The sequence below is a fragment of the Mustela nigripes genome, chromosome 2 (genome assembly GCF_022355385.1).
Source record: "Mustela nigripes isolate SB6536 chromosome 2, MUSNIG.SB6536, whole genome shotgun sequence".
Classification (NCBI taxonomy): domain Eukaryota; kingdom Metazoa; phylum Chordata; class Mammalia; order Carnivora; family Mustelidae; genus Mustela; species Mustela nigripes.
The window spans coordinates 8,273,620-8,288,527 of record NC_081558.1 but is presented as its reverse complement, the minus strand read 5'-3'; the positions used below and the strand labels follow the sequence as shown (position 1 = coordinate 8,288,527).

Below are 14,908 nucleotides of genomic sequence, written 5' to 3'. Positions count from 1 at the left end.
CCCCCCCCGGGCCCCCCCCCCCCCCTCAGGACCCTCACCTGGACAAGTTCTTCACTCTGGTGCACGTCCTGGAGGAGGGGGCCTTCCCATTCCGCCTCAAGGACACTGTGCTGAGTGAGAACACCGTGGAGCAGGAGCTGCGGGCCAGCCTAGCAGCCCTGCGCCTCGCCAGCCCTGAGCCCCTTGTCGCCTTCTCCCACCACGTGCTGGACAAGCTTGTCCGTCTAGTCGTGCGGCCTCCAATCATTGGCGGCCAGATCGGTGAGCAGGCACAGCCTCAGACCTCAGTTTCCCTATCTGGAAAGGGGCCCCCTGGTCCCCTGGTCCTGGGTGACCTCCTCTAACCCACTCATCTTTCTGGCCTCAGTTCTCCTTTCTGAAAAACGGCTCCCAACCCCCCTGGGCCCCAGAGCAGGTGTGCTGTGACCCTTTCATTGGCCCCACAACCCCTTGGAAAGGTGGGAGATAAGGGGTTCCTTGGAGAGGTAGAAGGCCGTGGGCTTTAGCACTTGACCTCTGTTCTGCCCGGCAGTGAACTTAGGTCGTGGGGCCTTTGAAGCAATGGCCCATGTGGTCAGCCTTGTCCACCGGAGTCTAGAGGCTGCCCAGGATGCCCGCGGTCACTGCCCACTGCTGGCTGCCTATGTCCACTATGCCTTCCGACTGCCTGGCACTGAGCCTAGCCTCCCAAGTGGTAAGTGTTGGTGGGAGGGCCCTGGACGACAGGATGTGTCTGGGAGGAGAGCATCCCAGTCAGTGGGAATAGCATGTGCAAAGGCCCAGAGGCCAGACCTTGGCTGATTTGGGCAACTTGTGAGAGAGACTTTGTGTTCACTCCTTCCCTCACCCCCAGGTTGGTGGTCTTTGTTGCTTGACTGGTGGGTCATTCAGCCAGTCAACAAGCTTCTGCCAAAGGTTGAATCAGAGACGCAGTTGGGTTGCGCAAGTTTGAATCCCAGCTCTGTCTCCTATAAACTCTGTGAGCCTGGGCAAGTGACTTCACCTTTCTGGGTCTGTTTTCCATTTGTAAAACAAGGATAATAGTGGTCATCCCTTCATGCGGGCGCTGGTAAGAGTAAATGAGATGTAGTAATTCGTACAACAGGTTTGGTTCAGTGAATGCTCAATACAGTTGGATTCTTTTCTATTTGCTAAGTCATGAATGCTAACCTCTAACCCCTCTGGGCACTTAGTGCGTGCCAGGCCCCGTCTCCCCCGAATCACTGTGAGACAGCGGCCACTAGTGTGCCCATTTTATAGGCGAGAAGCCTAGAGGCTCAGAGGCAGAGCGATTTCACCCAGGACAGCCAGCTGGGAACAGGCAGGGGCTAACCATCTTGCCTCCATCCTCAGGGGCCCCTCCAGTGGCCGTGCAGCCTGCCACGCTGGCCCGTGGCCCGGGCCGCCCCGCCAGTCTCTACCTGGCCCGCTCTAAGAGCATTAGCAGCAGCAACCCTGACCTGGCCGTGACCCCGGGCTCTGTGGACGACGAGGTCTCCCGCATCCTGGCCAGCAAGGTAGGGCGAGGGCAGGCCCTGGGGTCTCTAGCCTCAGTGGCTCCGTCTGGCAGGTGGGGCGGGTGAAGGCTGTTAGGGTGGACGGAGGTACAGGAAGTGCCGGACAGCGGCACGGACTTGACTCTGGGCAGGAGGGCTGATCTGCAGCTGTCACAGCTCAGGGGCGGCAACTCAGACTTTGCCCTGGGCTCCGCACTCCAAGGCCGACCCAAGGATGGGTGGCCGGAGGTTGGCCCGATTGACAAAAGCTGTGTGGACATAGTGGAACAGGTGTGTATACGCGCGTATACCCACGGATGTGTGTGCTCACAGACCACACGCATGTGTGTGCACGGGGCGCTTGCACACGTGCACCCCACGCCCGGCTGCTCACAGGGAGCACATGCGCGTGGACCTCACACACAGACGTGCACAGACGCTTGCCAGGGTTGCGTGTGGGCACCCAGGGGGCGTGTACGGCCCCGGACAGTGCTCCCGCTCGGTGATCTGCGCCGTTCCCCCTGCCTTCTGCCCATGGATTCTACCACTTCCCCGTGTGTCTCCAGGGTATCGACCGCTCACACTCCTGGGTGAATTCTGCTTATGCTCCAGGAGGCAGCAAGGCTGTGCTGCGACGGGCACCTCCTTATTGCGGGGCCGACCCCAGACAGGTGCCCTCCCTACCTGCGCCTGCACGCGTGTCACTCCACCTCGGCATGAGCTCCTTCCACCTTCCCGGCTGTGCCCCACTAACCTAGGGGGGCTGCCTGAAGGAGGCAGCAGACCCCTCCTGCCTTTGTTTAGGGGCTGTGGAGTCAGTGTTATAGGCCTTGTGGTCATCTTAACCAGCCTTTTGCCAGGGCCTCAGGCAGAGACAGGAGGGAAGAGGGTAGTATGCAAATTGCATGCAAAGAATATGCAAATCCAGCCACTCTAACCTCACTGCGTCGCATGGCCTGTCACTCCCTTTAATCCACCCTGTTCAGGAGACTCTCAGCTGTCCCCTTGACATAGCAATCCAAAGGATGCCAAAGGGCTGGGACTGACCCTCTGGGCTCTCCCTCCCCTCCTGTTTCAGGCACACACACCTCTGCGGGCAGCTCCCTTTACTCTGCCCCTTCCCAGGGATCTGGTCTGAGGACCCACCTGGGTCCGAGTTCTCGAGTACTCGCTCTGCTATGGGCTCACCCTGTGCCTGAGGCTCTGAGTTTTCAGTTGTGGTCAAGACTCAAAGTGTTTAGTGCAGTGGTCCCGAACCTGGGGACACGTTAGGGCATCACAGGGAAGATTTTCTGGGGATGGATCTCAGTCCAGCCCCGTCTCTGAGCTGCCAGGTCATATGGGAGATAGGCAGCGATCACACAAACTCACGAGTGTGTAAGTGCAGGGTGTGAAAATGCCTGAAAAGAAATGAACAGGAGGGAAGCCACCAGGCTCTCTGGGTCATCTAGAGGGGCCTCTCCAGGGAGATGACATTTTTGCTGGGACCTGAAAGGTGAGACAGAGCCAGCCAGGGAAAGGTACCTGTTCCAGGTGGCAGGAAAGGCACATGCAAAGGTTGGCCCCAAGCTCAGAGCCCCCGAGACACCGAAAGGAGGTCACCGAGGGGGTTTCCCTGCACACTTGGCCCCTGACCTTGTTCCAGCCCCGTGCCCACTGCCCAGGGAGCTGCATTGAAGGGAAGCCGGGGGACTGTTAGCAGCAAGGGACCTTTTGGACAGTCTTCTCCTGAGATTGCTGGAAATCTGGATTCGTGGGCCCTGCCGCCCCCCTCCCAGCGTCCTTAAGAGGGCCTCCCCCAATGCCCTCATTCTCCGAAGTGTCAGCTGGGCCTCAAAGAGCACCTAGGAGGCGACGAGGCGGTGGGAGGGTGGGCATTCCAGGCGGGAAGGGCCCCTTGAGGCTGGCCTTTGCTAACATGAGTGCTAGGGAGCTGCGCCCTGCCGGGGCTGTGGAAGCCAGGGGTTCCGCAAGTGCCAGGGCCCAGGTAGGTTCCAGGGGTCAGGTTAACTCCATCTTCGGGCCTCCTCTCCCTGCCGATGGCCTCACCTCCCAACCAGCAAAGGAGGAGGGCAGAGTGGAGCATGGGTGCCCATGCCCATTTCACAGATGGGGAGCACTGAGGCAAGCAAAGCTGGAACGGGGCCAGGCCCGGAACCCGAGGCTCTCGGCTGCTCCTGCTGCATCTCCTCGGCATCTCCTCTCACCTTTGTCCTATCTCTCTCCCTCTTCCTTCTCTGTCCTCGCTTGGGCCCCATGCCTGTGCTCCGTTCCCCTGTCTCCATTCCCTCCTCCGTCCGCCCGACCTCCCGGACTCTCTCCGGCTGTCTGACTTCACCCTCCCTCTTCCCTGTGTCCACCCGCACCCCCCATGGCTCCACCACCTCTGTCCGGGCCTGTCCACTGTCGCCGACGGGCTCCTGTCCCCATTCTCACCTCTCCTGTCCCCCTCCTGGCCCTGCCCTTCTCTCTTCTGTTTCTCATCCCCCATTATCTCCTTCCCTCTATCCTTATTCTCTTTGCCCTCTCGTGCATACCCCCGGGGCCTGTCCAAACGGACGCGTCTGTGCCCTGTTCATGCCAACCATGTCCTCCCCGCCTACGCCGCCGGCCCCCTCACGACACCCCTCGCCATCCCATCCTCGCCCCGTCCCATCATAGGCCATCGACCGCAGCTCTAGCCGAACCTCTTCCTACCTCGAGGGCTCCTCCTTGGCCCCACCAGCCACCCAGCCGAGACCCACTGTGCAGAAGGTAGTGGGAGGCAGGGGGTGGGTGACTCCATGTTGGCCCCGGAGCTCCCGTCTCCCCCGAAGCCCAGCAGGGTCTGGAGGGCCCAGGGAAAGGGTGTGCTGACTCCTTCCGCTCCCTCTCCTGCATGGTCTCCAGCTGCGCTAACCCCAAGCCATCCCACTGCTTCCAAACCCCGTCACGCCCCCCTCCAGAGGAGGGCACGGGCTGGGCTCCCTGGCTCTCTGTGACCCTTGCCCCCGCCCCCAGCTGCTGCACGAGGAGCTGGCCCTGCAGTGGGTGGTCAGCGGCAGTGCCGTGCGAGAGGCCGTCCTGCAGCACGCCTGGTTCTTCTTCCAGCTCATGGTAAGACCCCCTCCTCCCTGCCTCGGGCTGGCCCTCTCCTCTGAGATTGTAGCTAAGACCTCCGAGCCATGATCCCAAGAGACGCCTCCCCATGTCGAGAGACACTGAAGAGAGAGACCCCCTTGAAACTCACCTGAAAGCCCCTCGACGGAGAGGTGACGCCACCCGCCCCCACCTTCTCCCAGGCTCTCTCACCCTCCCCACCCCTGCACCCTGCCTAGGACCCACTCAGCCTCTGCCCATTGCCCGCTCAAGCCTTATGTTAAGAGTCAGGGCTCCATCTCTACCCAGGACCTCTTAAGCCCACCTCTAGCCCCTGTGCCTTGCTGCTAAAGCACCACTCAGCCCCTCAGGCCCTGTCCCCCTCTGGTGGGCCCCCCTGTTCAGTCCCTCAAGCCCTGTCCACTCTCACCACCCCCCCGCCCCCCGCCAGGTGAAAAGCATGGCGCTGCACCTGCTTCTGGGCCAACGACTGGACACGCCCCGCAAGCTTCGCTTCCCTGGGCGTTTCCTGGACGACATCACGGCCCTCGTGGGCTCTGTGGGCCTGGAAGTCATCACCCGGGTGTACAAGGTGTGTGGGAATGGGCCTCAGTGGGAGGGGTCTGAGACAGGACCTGGAGCCAGCCAGGCAGGGGGCACCATGAACCCCCTTGCCGGATCAGTCTGTTGACTCAGCATCTTTTGAGCAACGACTGTGTGCACAGTCCGGATGCTAGACACAGCAGTGAACCAAACAGACCCAAATCCCCATTTGCATGGAGCTGACTTTTTAAGGAGACTTGAAGGAGGGGTAAGAGCTGCCTGTGCCATGGCTCGAGCAAGGGCCTTCCAGGCAGTGCGACCAGCAAGGGCAAAGGCCCCGAGGTAGGACCATGCCTGGGTTGTTAGAGGAGCAGTTAGAAGGCGTGGCTAGAGTGGACTGAGCAAACGTGGGAATGGGGGTTGATGAGGATGGGGAGGGAGGACAGAGAGATCCCTTAGCCCTTAGCACAGTGCCAAATACAGTAAGTGCTCAGTAAATGAACACTGATGCTTTGAGACCTCGATCATTGGTTGTCCAGGTCCTGGATCACTAATTCCAGTGTTCACAGGAGCTGGGCAGGCAATAATAATAAGTTATTACAATAGTAATAATAATAATATTGAGTATTTATTGAGCACTTACTGTATATCTTAAACATGTTAGATGGATGACATCATTAAATTCTCCCAAACACCCCATGAAGTTATCTCCATTTTACTGATGGGGAAACTGAGGTAGAGAATGACTGGGTAACAATCTGATACCACACAGCCAAGAAGGGGCAGAATGTGGATGTGAACCCAAGCCACCAGCTCCAGAGCCTACACCCTCACCACCTGGGAGGAATGGGGCTTAGGGCGGACGCAGGGGCATGTACCTATTGGCTGTAGCTGGAATGCCTGATTTCTCAGGAGAAATGGGACTTTTGGTTTTGATAGGAACTTTCCAGATTTTTGAAATGCCAGCCCAACCCAAGTCAGCCATTGTGCAATCTCCGATGACCTCTGGGCTGGGCTCAGAGTTCTCGACCTTGTTCCACTGGAGCCTCCCCAAGGGCTGATATTCTCAGGGGCTGAGCCGGACTGTGAGGAAACCACCCTATGAATGGGCAGTAGGGGGGAACAGTACCCCCGAGAAGCAGCAGCATCCCAGCTGCAAGTGGGGCATCAGCAATGGGCCATAGTGGTTCTGTTGCTTCGCTTGACATTTATCGAGCACTGACTTCCAGGCTCATTGTATAAGGAAGACCCAGTCTCTGCTCCCCTATGGACTCAGAGCTAAGGCAGGTTTTATATCTTGTTTCTCTGGGTTGCAGGGAACTGAGGATGGTTGCTCTGAGGTTGCAGGGAACTCAGGCCACTGAGCCTAACCACCCTGTGGCTTATGGTTGTGTGAGAGCAGACAAGCATCAACAACCCCTTAAGGCCAAGCAGCCTTCTTGATATTCCTCAACGTTACCAGGCACATCCTGCCCCAGGGCCTTTGCACTTGCTGTTCTCTCTGCTCAGGTTGCCTTTCTTGTCTTGGCTCTTTCCCATCTTTCCGGTTTCTCTCAAAACCATACCCCAATCAGTTTTCTTCAAAACACACGGAACTATCTCCTGCCCTTTTATTTATTGTCTGCCTTCCCCTCACACAAGACTGTGAGTTGGACAAGCCACAGGGACCACATCTGTCTCATTCACAGTGTATGGCACATCGTAGATGTTTAGTGTACTCTTATTAAATGATTATTGAGAGCGCATCAGTTAGGGCAGAGGTTACTTTGCTGGGACATCATCACTTGTGGTTTAAATGTGACCAGAGTTTGTTTCTGAGCATAGGTGGGTTGCAGGGTGTTCTACAGTGTGGACCTGGCCATCGCCGTCCACCATGGTGCCTGCCCCAAAAGGCTGGACTGGTGGTGGGAACAGGAAGACCAGCCCCTTCCATCTACGTGACCACATCACTCTCCCCAAAATCCCATTGGCCAGGTTGTGGTCACATGATTATTCTCAGCCTCAAGGGAGGCTGGGAAATATGGTCTTCATCCAGCTCTGAACTGGGAAGAAGGGTTTCAGTGCTGAGTGGGAGAGGATTTGGGGGAAGTCAGTAGCCAGTTTCTGCCGTCCATATTGTGTTGTTCCCATCTAATGAAAGGAAAGAAAACAGTGTTCTGAACCGAATCCTGAGAAGTGTAGACATACAGCCGTGGGAAAGGGGCGGGACAGAGGGAAGAGGACAACCGGGAAGGCCAGGTGCATCTGGAGGCCAGAAATGAGGGTGTGTCAAGAAGCCCCAAGGCTTTGGGGCAGTGATGCGGCTCCTGGAGGTCATGGGTGACCCTAGGAGGAGCCAGGCCCAGTGTGGAGACTGAGGCTCCATGGGACAAGTGGGCGTGGGCTGACCGGCCCTGTGCCCCCAGGACGCAGAGCTGGCCGAGCGCCTGAACGCCAGCCTGGCCTTCTTCCTCAGCGATCTGCTGTCCCTGGTGGACCGCGGCTTCATCTTCAGCCTGGTCCGGGCCCACTACAAGCAGGTACGGGTGGGCGTGGTGGGCGTGGCACAGCCGCGGTGGGGTGGTGGGCTGGGTGGGTGGAGCCAGTGAAGGTCGCCCGCTGATTCCCCTCCCCCACAGGTGTCCGCGCGGCTGCAGTCGGCCCCCAACCCTGCGTTGCTGCTGACGCTTCGCATGGACTTCACCCGCATCCTGTGCAGCCACGAGCACTACGTGACCCTCAACCTCCCCTGCTGTCCCCTGTCGCCCCCAGCGTCGCCCTCGCCCTCTGTATCCTCCACCACCTCCCAGGTGCGCTGGCCTCCCTTCTGGCTCCTTCTCTTGACCTTCCCCGACTCGCCTTCAGCCCCTCTTCCCTCATTTGCCCATTTCAGAGTGGGCGGCTGCCCAGGTAGCCGGACCCTTCACTTCTGACCCCCACTCTTGGTAATTTCTTGTGTGGGAGCGGGGAACCAACTTCTTATTTCTCATCTCTAAATCCTAATTCCCGCCTGGGGTTCCATTTGGTGTTTTTCTGACTTGTAACTTGCCTCCAGGCCCTGTCACCTCACATGTGGTAGTTAACACCAGTCTCTCCCCTCTGACCCTTGACCCCTGCCTCCTGCCATCTCTGCTTTCTCTTCCTGCCCTCTGCAGAGCTCCACCTTCTCCAGCCAGGCCCCGGACCCCAAGGTAACCAGCATGTTCGAGCTGAGTGGGCCGTTCCGACAACAGCACTTCCTGGCTGGGCTCCTGCTGACAGAATTGGCGCTGGCCCTGGAGCCTGAGGCCGAGGGGTGAGCACAGGCCCGCTCTGGCCCCCAGGCTGGTGGAAAGGTCCAGGAGACGTGTCCGCTCCAACCCGAGCTCCTCGCTCCCCACCACCCCACACAGGGCATCCCTGCTGCACAAGAAGGCCATCAGCGCCGTGCACAGCCTGCTCTGTAGCCACGACGCCGACCCCCGCTATGCTGAGGCTTCTGTGAAGGCCCGTGTGGCCGAGTTGTACCTGCCACTGCTGTCGCTCGCACGGGATACACTGCCACGCCTGCACGATTTTGCTGGTCAGTGGGCCGGGGCAGGCCAGGGCTGCACGATCCAGGGGCTTCCCTGATCACACCAGCTCAGGTCGGGAAGGGCGGGGAGCAGGGTTAGGAATAAAAGCATGGGTGATGGGGACAGATGAAGAAGTTCCAGTGTGCTGCTCTGGGGCCCCAGGTGAGGCGTTAACTTCTCTGAGCCAAAAGGTTTCTTACCTATTACTTGGGGACAGTGGTCACATTCACAACTTCCTAGAGTTATGTGAAAATCTGGGGAGCAGCGTACTGGGATACTGTCACACCCTGATAGGTGAGGAGGGGCAGGTGGGGAAGGAACATCGGGATGAGGGGAAATTCAGAGCCCCGTGTTCATTCAGTCACTCCCCGTTAGCATTCCCTGGCACCGGGGGGACAGGGGACAGTTGGAAGCACAGACTGAGGATTTCTGGGTGGATCCACTTTGTCATTTGGGCAAAATTCTCAGTCTTTACCTCTTGGATTTTTTTTCTGCCTCATTTTCTCGCTTCTCTCCTTCTGGGACTCCAACTGCACGTATGTTAGACCCGTGGAGTGCATTCACGTGCCTGCTGCGCTCTGTTCTGTTTCCATTTTATTTTCAGTTGGGAAACTTTCCATTTACCTGTATTTGAGCTCACTGCTTCTGTCTTCTCTGGCTGTGTCCAGCCCTCTGTTAACCCCATCCATGAGTTCCGAATTTCAGATGTTTGATATTTTGGTGTGTTTTTGTAGATCCCAGTTCTCTATTGAAATCTACCATTTTTTAACCCATGTTTGTCTATCTTTTCTGCCAATTCATACATTAACATCCTTTTTTGATAATTCCAACATTTGGTCATCTGTGTGCCTGCTTCTATTGTCTGTTTTTCTCCCTTATCAATTATATTTTCCTGCCTCATCCTATGTCTTACAACTCGTTATGGTATTTTGGATGTTGTATGTGAACAAATCGTCAGGACTGAGGCAGTGTCATCCTTTCCCAGTGATAGCTCCTCTTTCCCTCCCATATGAAGAGAGGAAAATGGGAGGGCCACCTCAGTCTGGTCAGGCTAGATTAAGCCACACTGGAGATTTCATTAAATTCAGTCAATGCTTTGTCTCAAGACTCTCTGGGGTGATACTGGTTCTGTATTTGTTGGCATTTCCTGTCTCTGGTGAGACCTTTGGGGGTGGGGACAGCTAAAGGGGTGATTCTTAAAACCCTAGAGTTTAGAAGCAGACTCTTTAGGTTAAAATCCCATCTCTACCATTTACCTGCTGTGTGACCCCAGGCCTCAGTTTCTGTGCCTCAGTTTCCTCATCCATAAAGTGGGGACGCTAAAATCATTTATCTCATAAGGTTGTTTTGAAGTTTAAGAGTTAGTATTTTCCAAGTCCTTAGAATGGCACTTGGCACATAGGAGACTATCTAAGTGCCCATTGATGGCTATGATAGTGACAGCATTTATTATTAATTATTATTACTGTTATTCCTGCCACTGTTCCATCATCACTGTAGTAAACATATATAGCTCCTGTGAGCCAGGCCACATTCTGAGTGTCGAACATGTAGCAGCAGCCAGGGCAGATAGAGTTGAGGCCTTTGTCATCTTACAGACAATGGTATGATAGATGTGTCTAATCATAGGCACAAAAAGTGAGCTCTGAGAATAGGTAACTGGAGACCTCACCCTGGTCTGGGGGAGCGGTAGCAGGGAAGGCTTCCCTGAGGAGGCGAACTTTGAGCTAGGCTATGAGATCGAGAAAGTACTTACCAAGGGTTCATTCTTCTGTCCCCCTGTCCCTGCCCCCAGAGGGCCCAGGTCAACGGTCAAGACTGGCCTCGATGCTCGACTCAGACACAGAAGGGGAAGGGGACATCGGAGGCACCATCAACCCCTCAGTAGCCATGGCCATCGCTGGTGGGCCCCTAGCCCCCGGCTCCCGGGCCAGCATCTCCCAGGGTCCAGTGGCAGTGAGTATGGCGCTGGTCCCCAGAGTCACCATCCAACCTGGTAATAGAAATTATGTAAGGATATTTGTTTGTTTGAAGATTTTATTTATTTATTTGACACAGATCACAAGTAGGCAGAGAGGCAGAGAGAGGGGGAAGCAGGCTCCCCGCTGAGCAGAGAGCCCGACACAGGGCTCGATCCAAGGACCCTGAGATCATGACCTGAGCCGAAGGCAGAGGCTTAACCCACTGAGCCACCCAGGCGCCCCCATATGGATATTCTGATAGGCCAGTGCTCATCACAGTGTGGAGGACATGAGAGTCAACTCCATCCCTTCTGAGCACCCTCTCCCCTGTCTGGCCCCAGGCTTCTCGCTCAGGCTATCCCCTCTCTGCCGAGTCCAGCCGGACCTTACTGGTGTGTGTGCTCTGGGTACTGAAGAACGCCGAGCCGGCCCTCCTGCAGCGCTGGGCTGCTGACCTTGCCCTCCCTCAGCTGGGCCGCCTCTTGGACTTGCTTTACCTTTGCCTGGCTGCCTTTGAGTACAAGGTATGGGGCTGGGGGTGGGGTGGGCCTGGGGATTGAGTGGGTGGACAGGGCCAAGGTGAACCATCTTCACGCACAGGTGCCTGTGGGTTTGAGGGTCAAGGGGTGGGCCGTTTCTGGGCTTAGCCAAAGAGAGAAGGGATAATTGTCTTCATGAATCGAATTGGGAATGGGCTAAGACCTTGCAGGAAAGGGGAGAGCCGTGTCTCCAAGCACATGATTCTGGAGGTCAGAAAAGGCTGAATGAGTGTGACCAAGCAGCCCAGGTGTCATAGGAAAGGGCAGAGTCAGCCCTGAACCCTGTTCTCTGCCCTCACAGGGGAAAAAGGCCTTTGAGCGCATCAACAGCCTCACGTTTAAGAAGTCACTGGACATGAAGGCTCGTCTGGAGGAAGCCATCCTGGGCACCATTGGGGCACGACAGGAGATGGTCCGGCGGAGTCGTGGTGAGAGGGAGATATACCCTGTGCACATCCCCCTGCCCCGGCTGCTCCCAGCCTTTGACAGACCCCAGGAAGAGGGCATCTGAACCTCTGTGTCTGCCTCACCTTCCCCAGAAAGAAGTGCACATGTTGTCCCCATGCACACGCATCTGTGCTCCTTGTCCAATTTCATGTCATTCATGTTTAACTGTGTTTCCTTAGCATATACATGTGTCACCCGGTGTCCTCATGGGTTGTCCCACGTGTACCTTAATGCCTGAGCACGTCTCATGGTTGCATGTCTTTATGTTTTTGTGCATCTGGGAACACGCACCTGTGCATCTCAGAGAGGAGCCCATTTGGAAATCAGGAGAACGTACGCTGGCGGAAGAGCGTCACGCACTGGAGACAGACCTCGGACCGTGTGGACAAGTGGGTGTAGGCAGGAAGTTGTTTGCTGGGGTCCGACCAGTTTCCAGAGAACGGGGGCCCCTAAAGCACTTAAGGGAGGGAGAGCGAGCTCAGCACCCAGCCGTGTCCCATCCCCTCCAGGACTAAGGATGAAATGGAACATGAGGCCTTGGTGGAGGGGAACCTGGCAACTGAGACCAGCCTGGTGGTTTTAGATACACTGGAGATCATCGTGCAGGTAGGGCTTGAGCCAGCATGTCCCTGACCTCTGACCCCACCACTGTGCCTTCTGATCTCTGACTCCTGACCCTGGAAGCAGCTCAGTCCCTAACAGCTGGATTTCTGACTCCTTTTCCCCATCCCTGACCCCCCTGCAGACCGTGATGCTGTCGGAGGCCCGGGAGAGCATCTTGGGGGCCGTGCTGAAGGTTGTGCTGTATAGTCTGGGCAGCGCCCAGAGCGCCCTCTTCCTGCAGCATGGCTTGGCCACACAGCGAGCCCTAGTGTCCAAGGTAAGCCCTGCTCCACAGGCAGGGCTCTGAGGGATTGGTGTAGCCTGCTGAGCCCCTACCGTGTGCTCAGCCACTTCGTGAGACACACTCCGTAGCCATCATTTACAGAGTGGGGAGCTGAGGATCAGAGTGGCAGAGTCACTCACGCAGGGTCACACAGCATCTTCCCCTCATTCTGAAGCCCACCGTGCTTGGCCAGAGGGGGCAGGACACTGATGCCCCTGCCAGAGTCCCCATCCGGGACCTTCTGTGCCATGAGGGGAAGGGGCTGACCTGTGCCTGTGTGGCCCTGGGGGGACAGTTCCCAGAGCTGCTGTTCGAGGAGGACACTGAGCTGTGCGCCGACCTCTGCCTGAGGCTCCTGCGACACTGCGGCAGCCGCGTCAGCACCATCCGCATGCACGCCAGCGCCTCGCTCTACCTCCTCATGCGCCAGAATTTCGAGATTGGCAACGTAAGTGGAAGTGGCAGGCGGAGGGCATGGCTGGCCGACCCGAGGCGCCGGTGAGGGAGGGCGGCCAGCCAGAGAGGGTTGTGCGGTCGATGGGGGGCAGGAGGAGCGGGCCCCGAGGGTGAGGGTCCCGGGCTCACAGGCGTGCTCGTCCTTCCCGGCTCCTCATAGAACTTTGCCCGCGTGAAGATGCAAGTGACCATGTCGCTGTCGTCCCTAGTGGGGACGACGCAGAGCTTCAGCGAAGAGCACCTGAGACGGTCACTCAAGACCATCCTCACCTACGCCGAGGAGGACGTGGGCCTGCGGGACAGCACCTTCGCCGAGCAGGTGACACCGCCAGGCCCCCGCCATGCCTTCCTCAGCCAGTGTCTTTGCCCGGCCGGCTTTGCCACTGCGCCCCCTCCCCCAGCCCTGCCCCACCACTGAGGCTGTCGGGCATGTCGCGATGCCCTCATCGTGCCCGGCCGTTCCCCCTCCACCACCCCATTCCAGGTCCAGGACCTGATGTTCAACTTGCACATGATCCTAACGGACACGGTGAAGATGAAGGAGCATCAGGAGGACCCAGAGATGCTCATTGATCTCATGTACAGGTGAGGGGGGCTGGGTGGGCCCTCCGGCGCTCCCACCCACGGCAGGTGGGGAGAGAGAGCGGTGAGCAGGCAGGAGGGGGCACAGGCAAGGGGAGGGCAAGGTGAGTGACGCTGCGGAGGGTGCCGGGCGGACATGCCTGGAGGACGACAGAGAGTGACAGAGAGAGTAAGGACAAGTGAGGGGCACAGGCGGGAGCCAGGTGAGGTGCTGACCGGTGACGGGTCTGGGAACAAGTGATTCAGAGGAGAGGTGAGGGGTGTTTGGGAAGAAGTAGGGGAGTGGGAGGTGGGAGATGCCTGATGATGGAGGTAGGGAAGGCGTGGGGGCCTGGGAGGTGGTGGCCTGGTGCATGGGGTGCGGGGGAGGCGCCCAAGCAAGGGGAACGGGGGCGTGGCCTCCCATTCCAGCTGAGGAGCCTGGCTGGTGCTGGGCCCTGAGGATGGGGTAACGAGTAGAGGGGGTGGACCCGTGAGGGGCCGGCAGTGGGGGCTGGGCGAGTCCCTATCCCCCTCACCATCCCCCACCTGCATGCCAGGATTGCCCGCGGCTACCAGGGCTCCCCCGACCTGCGGCTGACGTGGTTGCAGAACATGGCGGGGAAGCACGCAGAGCTGGGCAACCACGCGGAGGCCGCCCAGTGCATGGTGCACGCCGCCGCTCTGGTGGCCGAGTACCTCGCCCTGCTGGAGGACAGCCGCTACCTGCCCGTGGGCTGCGTTTCCTTCCAGGTGAGCTGCTGGGGGTGGGGGGTGCGGGGGGGTGCGATGGGCAGGGGGTGGCACCCGTGGGCTGGGGGCCTGATGCCACCTCCCACCCCAGAACATCTCATCCAACGTGCTGGAGGAGTCTGCCATCTCCGACGACATCCTGTCGCCTGACGAGGAGGGCTTCTGCTCCGGGAAGCACTTCACAGAGCTGGGGCTGGTGGGGCTGCTGGAGCAGGCTGCTGCCTACTTCACCATGGTGAGGCCTGTGGGGGGCCGTGGGACGTGGGGTTCGGGCTGGGCTGGTGTCATCAGATCCACCGACGGGCCCAGTACCTGCTCCTGGAGGCTCCAGGTGAAGCCGCTGCCTGCTCCCTTTCTGGGCCGGGGACTGCCTGAGGACAATGGGGACTTTCACGAGCTCAGGTTACCTGCCTCTCTCCCTGTAAAACCCTTCACATGTGGCCTGGACATAGTTAGCTTTCCGTACATTCAGCTGCTGTTTAATTTTGTTTTATTAGAGAAAAGTTTGAGCACACGTAAAAGTCTGCACCTCCCTCCGTCCCCAGGGCCAGCTCACAAGTAGACAGAGAGGCAAGCAGAGAGAGAGAGAGGGAAGCAGGCTCCCCACTGAGCAGAGAGCCCGACGTGGGACTCGATCCCAGGACCCCGGGACCAT

At 58.1% G+C, this 14,908-nt stretch overlaps 1 protein-coding gene across 5 annotated transcripts in view; it reads left to right on the top strand.

Moving 5' to 3' along the window:
* The window catches only part of DOCK6 (dedicator of cytokinesis 6), a 40,973-nt gene that overhangs the window by 20,062 nt on the left and 6,003 nt on the right, over nt 1-14,908 (top strand). The window contains exons 20-41 of one of the 5 annotated variants that reach the window (XM_059389041.1): nt 30-261; nt 533-694; nt 1,354-1,517; nt 2,063-2,167; nt 4,158-4,250; nt 4,497-4,592; nt 5,026-5,166; nt 7,523-7,636; nt 7,736-7,906; nt 8,252-8,391; nt 8,489-8,658; nt 10,446-10,606; nt 10,953-11,135; nt 11,452-11,578; nt 11,902-11,986; nt 12,107-12,203; nt 12,343-12,477; nt 12,779-12,931; nt 13,100-13,258; nt 13,424-13,524; nt 14,061-14,253; nt 14,345-14,488. In XM_059389041.1, the coding sequence (XP_059245024.1) occupies nt 30-261; nt 533-694; nt 1,354-1,517; nt 2,063-2,167; nt 4,158-4,250; nt 4,497-4,592; nt 5,026-5,166; nt 7,523-7,636; nt 7,736-7,906; nt 8,252-8,391; nt 8,489-8,658; nt 10,446-10,606; nt 10,953-11,135; nt 11,452-11,578; nt 11,902-11,986; nt 12,107-12,203; nt 12,343-12,477; nt 12,779-12,931; nt 13,100-13,258; nt 13,424-13,524; nt 14,061-14,253; nt 14,345-14,488 (3,126 nt within the window). Of the gene's footprint in view, nt 1-29; nt 262-532; nt 695-1,353; nt 1,518-2,062; nt 2,168-4,157; nt 4,251-4,496; nt 4,593-5,025; nt 5,167-7,522; nt 7,637-7,735; nt 7,907-8,251; nt 8,392-8,488; nt 8,659-10,445; nt 10,607-10,952; nt 11,136-11,451; nt 11,579-11,901; nt 11,987-12,106; nt 12,204-12,342; nt 12,478-12,778; nt 12,932-13,099; nt 13,259-13,423; nt 13,525-14,060; nt 14,254-14,344; nt 14,489-14,908 lie in introns of those variants that run through there. The other 4 variants (XM_059389044.1, XM_059389042.1, XM_059389045.1 and 1 more) reach the window with 4 other exon arrangements.